General features: G+C 50.2%; 1 protein-coding gene across 1 annotated transcript in view; it reads right to left on the bottom strand.

Annotated features, from left to right (window-relative positions):
• plekha7b (pleckstrin homology domain containing, family A member 7b) overlaps positions 1-5,790 on the bottom strand; it is a gene marked incomplete at its 3' end in the record, with an annotated part of 59,591 nt that overhangs the window by 9,602 nt on the left and 44,199 nt on the right. Inside the window, 7 exon segments of the mRNA XM_084476386.1 lie at positions 888-1,187; positions 1,189-1,233; positions 1,235-1,544; positions 1,933-2,148; positions 2,150-2,303; positions 2,306-2,451; positions 4,782-4,960. Coding sequence (XP_084332512.1) covers positions 888-1,187; positions 1,189-1,233; positions 1,235-1,544; positions 1,933-2,148; positions 2,150-2,303; positions 2,306-2,451; positions 4,782-4,960 — 1,350 coding nt within the window.

The raw sequence follows: 5,790 nt of genomic DNA, 5'->3' as shown, positions 1-5,790 counted from the left end.
AAAAAGCCAACCTTCAGAATGAAACTCTCTAATAATGTTTATAATTTTGATGTTGAATGTTAATGTCAATGTCAATGTCAATGTCAATTTATTTATATAGCGCATTTACAGACGGCTTAGCCGCACCAAAGTGCTTCACAATAAGTGCAATTAGTAAAAACAGAAAGGCACAAAACAAAAAGGGACTATAGTTAAAATAAATTAAGAAATGCAGAAAAAGAGAACATTTAAAACTAAACACGGGCACATAAAGGGAGACACTAGCCAAAGGCAAGTGAATAGAGGTGGGTCTTTAAAAGGGACTTAATAACTATTTACACATTCGCTGCACAATACCAGGACAATAATTTGAGCTTTTATGTCAAGAAGACCTCCAAACAAAACCACATCCCATAATCTAGGTCTACGAGAGTCGGGTGATGGAGGTTAACCACTTCTTAAACCACTGCGGGTTGCAGCCGTGGATTGTGGTAAACTCAAACGTGAGCCTTAAGCCAGCTAGGTAAAGAGCTTTGTCTTTTCCTCTTGTAAACACGCTGGTGTACTTTTGGTTACCCTGCATCATTCATGCATAATAGGGAAAGTAAATCATATCATTCATCGTTAATATCAATACTTAAATCCCATTCTCGTAAGAAAAGGGCCGCCCACTCCCTCCGTTCTTAAGATACACGATGGAACTTTTCTTTTCTTAATTATTTTACAGTTGATTTTTAAATAAATATTATAATTACTATCGTGAAGAATCTTGAGACGCATGTGGTCTCTGTGTGCGTCTTTCACTCGGACCGTTCAGAAGGGTAAAAACACAAACACCCCCCCCCCCCCCCCCCCCCCCCCCTCCCTCCCCCCCACTCCCCCCAACCTGGACCCCCCGGTGAGCTCACCTGCGACAGCGGCAGACAGACGCTCCTGGGCGCGGGGGACATCATCGCGCCGTCCCCAGAGGGAGGGGGCGGCACGGCCACGGCGCCGTCGTCCTCCAGGGGCTTCACCGTCACGCGGTCCAGCGGCGTGTGGGGCCGGCGCGGCGACAGCGGCTTGAAGGAGGCGGGCACGGCCACGCACTGCCGCGGCTGCAGCTCCGACGGCGACGACGGCGGCACCGAGACGGAGCGGGGCATCTCCACGGTGACGCGGAAGGCCGACGAGGCGTCCAGGAAGCCCGCCGCCGGGCCCCCCCCCCCCCGGGGCGTAGATGGGCGCGGTGGGGCTGCCGTGGCGGTACTGCTGCCCTCTGCTGCCACTCGTACAGCTGCCACACCATGCCCTCCTTGGTGGCCAGACGCTCGTCCGTCGACATGCAGAAGTGGCTGAGGCGGTCGTGGGCGTACTTGTAGTCGCCGGTCAGCTTGCCGCCGGCCGCCGGCGGGGAGCTGGCGCCGGGCGGCGGGAGGTGGGCGGCGCTCTTTGGCAGGGAGAGGTAGGAGGGGGAGGGGAGCGAGGGGTCGGCCATGCCGCCGCCGCCGCCGCCGCCGCCGCCGTTGGCTTTGGGCTTGGTGGGCGGTGTCCGGCGGGGGAGGTGGTACTCTGCCGGCGGCGCGCTGCGGGGGGGGGGGGGGGGGACAAGAGACTCTTTATGCCGTTGTTAACTTCAAGTGGAATATGCGCAACTGAAAATAAATACGTTTACATTCTTTCCCGGAACTGGAACTCAACCAAGAGAAGAGAGGACTGCGATTTCATCTGTGTTGTACGTCATGCATGTAACACACTCGACAATAAAGTGACTTTGACTTTTGACTTTTGACTTTGAACTGAAAATAAACACGTTCACATTCTTCCCCGAGGATCTTATTCAACCGCTCATCAACCTTTGAGTTGATGCACTTGTGTGTGTGCGTGTTTTCTGACCGTAGTGTAAATCATAGATCACCCTAAAAATTCATTCAGTCATTAGTGTGCGGGGGTGGATATCGGTGGTCAGCTGACCTCGCGGGGGGGTCCCCTTTCTGAACTTTGACCCAGTGCTCCACCTGAGCCAGGGCCGTCTTCCTCTGCACCTCCTTCTCCGCGCTCTTCCGGGGGCCCGGGCCCCGCCTGTAGCCCGCCGTCCCGTTGGCCTCCGGGGGGGGCAGCGGCTGACCGCGGCTCACCGTCAGGTGGCCGTTCCTGGGGCCCGTTCCGGGGGGGTCGGGCGAGCGGCCCGACCCCCCCCCCCGCCGCCCTCGCCCCCGCCCCCGCCCCCCCCTCCTCCCCCGTGGCGGGCTGGGGGGGCCTCCCGTGGATCTCCAGGCCGTACCGGACCTCCTCGCCGGGGGCCAGTCGGACGCCGTTATCCTGGGGCTCCTCCCGCTCGGCCCGTGTGCGCGGCTGGCGGCGGCGGCGGCGGCGGCGGCGGCGGCCTGGCCGGGCTTCTGCTGCTTTCCGCCGCAGGAGTGATGGCTCTGGGGGACGGCTTGTTGCTGCTGCACCGCCGCCACCGCGGCCTCCTCAGGTCTCTCCGCCTCTCTGGAACCCAGAGAGACGGACGACCCTCAGGACACTAGCAGCACGTGAGGTCTCTCATAGAACTGCAACTTCTGATTGCAGATTAAAACATATTTGAATCATAACATAAACAACAATACTGCGTTAAAGTGCGACTACAATGGTCCAGAGGGTCCAGCTCTATGGTTCCATGCGAACGTCTAACATTGTAAAATGTTAAAATAGGAAACACGAGTATGTTTGAGTTGGACTGGGCGAAGGTTCCCGGTGGAAGGGGAAAACGGAAAAAAACGCAAATCTCTATTCCTTTATTCTGTTCCGACACGAGGGACAGATATAACCCTATAATTACCGATGTGTACCGATGTACCGATATTATTACATTGCACGTAATGTCACAAAAGGGTGTTGGCACAGCTTGTGAAACACAACTCGATAAAACTAATCAAACAGGCTGCTCTCTCAAGCTTAATCCACACCACAGCGACATAGAGAGTGCAATATTCCTGCGAGATGGTAACATGAACCACAATGGGCGACTGATATATTAACCCCATGACATGCTGCATGTAATGTTCCACTCCAGAGAGGGGAAGAAGCTACATATATACAGCTGAATCTCTGCTAATCTCTCTGTAGAGGGACGACGGCACCATAGGGAGCATTTCAATACGTTTTACGCCCACACACTTTCGTTTTTTGAATGGAAAAAAAATAAAACCCTAAGAGCTCTTATGCAGAGAAAGCCACACAGACAGAATCCCTGGTGATTAGGAATGACAGCCATTTTGTTTTAAACTAATAGCTTGGGGTACGCCGAGGCTCTCTTCAATCTGTTAACAGCAAACACGTTGTGTCATTTAAGAAGACCCGTATTGGAGCTCCTGAATCATCAGAATTGTACTAAAATTAGGATTTGTGCATAATCAATCAAGGGATTAACAATTATTTCTTCTTTCCTTCCGAACTCTTTGAAATGGTACATTTGTACGAATAACCCAAATTAAATATTTTCGCCCAGGGAAACAATAATTTAATGCAGGATATAAACTATTTAACCTCAATCATTTATAGGGGTTTGAGTTAAGCATTATTTCAATACTGTGTTCATTTTAAAGAAAAATGTACGGAATAGAATAAGCGGTAGTAAGCAACATTGACCACAAGATGGCAATAAAGGAAAATAATAATAAAGGAACTGTGTCCTCAAATTATCAAATGTGTACCCCAGCTTATTTAACGGTCTTAAACTTAAACGGGGGTACCCCAACGACAATCACAGCATTTGACTCTTTATCGCACTGCCACAGCCTATGTGGACTCTACAGCAACAACGCACATGGCTGTCTCCATCTGGCCAACACCAGAGAGCAGCAGAGTGGACGCTGCAGCCCACTGCAGTGCAACAGTCCTCACAGCAGACTGCGTCCTACTACTGCTCAGCCCATATGAGGAAGCCTTCGAGTCTGGGGACGTTTCACCTTTAAAGCGTCTCAAGCCGTGCTCATCCAGGCAGCACTGAACCGCAGCGGAAAAAAACTATGTAGCAACACTACAACAAATGTCAACATGAATAATTAAACATGAGGGGATGAAAGAAAACGGTATGGGAGCTACTGTACTACTTCTTTTTAAACTATACTTGTGGGTACAGTATTAGGATAAGGATAATATTATGTGCGGTGGAAACGCGGCTAAAGGTGTTTAACTTAGCTGTCTCTATATAGGGTACAATGTATTACTAACCCATGACCTGGCAGTGCCCAGATTAAACCCTTTGGGAGCCCCTGTTGTGCTGGTTAGATGTGTTTGTATGCACTGCCAAATGCTACTACTGGTATGAAACAGTGATTAGATGGGTAGATCAGTTTTTTATACACATACACTTTCTACTACTGGAATGAAACAATGATTTGTTTTTTTACTTCATTAATGCATTCATGAATGAATGCATTTATATACTTTTCTTGAATATTTGTGCATTTGTGCTTTTTGATGCATGTCATTTTGTATCCTATATTCCATCTTGAGCAGAGCCATTGTGCAAAAAAGATTTTTCCTCCGGTATGTATCTTATTAAGTATTGACACTGAACCAAAGCGGACCCCTGGCCTCAAGGACAAGATACTGTTTATATCCGAGAGAGAGAAAGAGACCGAGAAAAGACGATGCAGATCACGATCGATACGGCAGAAAACAGTGAAACACACTGCTCCACATCGAACCACGCTCCACTCCACTCTAAACCAAAGCCCGGGAAAAAAAAACGCCATGAACGACGACGACCTTCACCGAAGAACGGCTCGTGGACACAACCTTCCTGTGCGGGGGGGGCGGCGGGGACAACGGACCTTTTGACGGCGTGGCTCTGCTGCATGCGCGCGGCCTGATTCATGGCCCGTATCCAGCCGCTCAGGTCCTCCTGTGTGTCGGCGCTGAAGAAGTACGTTCGCATCCCGCAGTGTTCCGCCTGCGAGCCAATCACAGAGTTCTTATTGTAAATGTAGGAGCGCATTCCCGTGTGGCTGGCCTGTCAGACAGAGAGAGAGAGAGGGAGGGAGGGAGGGAGAGAGAGAGGGGGGAGTGCGGGTGAGAACGGTATGGGAATAGAGAGCGGTGAGGTGAAGGTAAGGTAGTGAGCTTGATGAGTAAATAAATACTTTCAAGCAATAAGCAGCTCAGCAAAGAACCGCGCTTAGTTAGCGTTTTTGATGACCAAAAACTGTCGTCGCAACGAAAAAAACAAAAAAATAGTTACACATGACTGGAGAAGTGAATAACTGGATAAAAAAAAGCTGCATTCATCATAAAACGGCGTCAAATAAAGGAGCTTTTCGCTGTCATGCACAGCAAAAGGCATGCAACATATAGGTATAATCAATTTTGAGCTTTGTCAAATAAAAACCATAATGGCAGCACAATACACAATGTCTTCAGTAAGCACATCGGTAGAGGGGCCCGAGCAACTGTACAGCCCACGACCAACACCAAAGAGCCTTACACTGCAGGTACAGAGGCAGAACGTACCTAGACACGTACACACGCACACGCACACACACACACACACGCACACACGCACACACTATCTCGCTCTGTTGTCTGCTGAGTTAATCATTTCCCACTGTTTTTTTTTTTTTTTGTTAACCTCTCGTGATATAACCCTGCGGTGTCCAGGGCCTATGTCCCTACCCATCCGAACAACCCCAAACAACCCAGGGACAGAAGCCCCTCCCCCTGGGGAGACACCAGGACAACAACAGGACAGCCTGGTGGCCTGGAGGTCATTATTCCACGACGGAAAAGAAGAGCTACAGCAGGTTTACACTGTGCTGGATATGTTATGAACACAGTGTTACTCGT

Source organism: Micromesistius poutassou, assembly GCF_964030765.1.
Source record: "Micromesistius poutassou genome assembly, chromosome: 12".
NCBI lineage: Eukaryota > Metazoa > Chordata > Actinopteri > Gadiformes > Gadidae > Micromesistius > Micromesistius poutassou.
The sequence above is the reverse complement of the archived record's forward strand: the minus strand, read 5'-3'. Positions and strand labels throughout refer to the sequence as shown.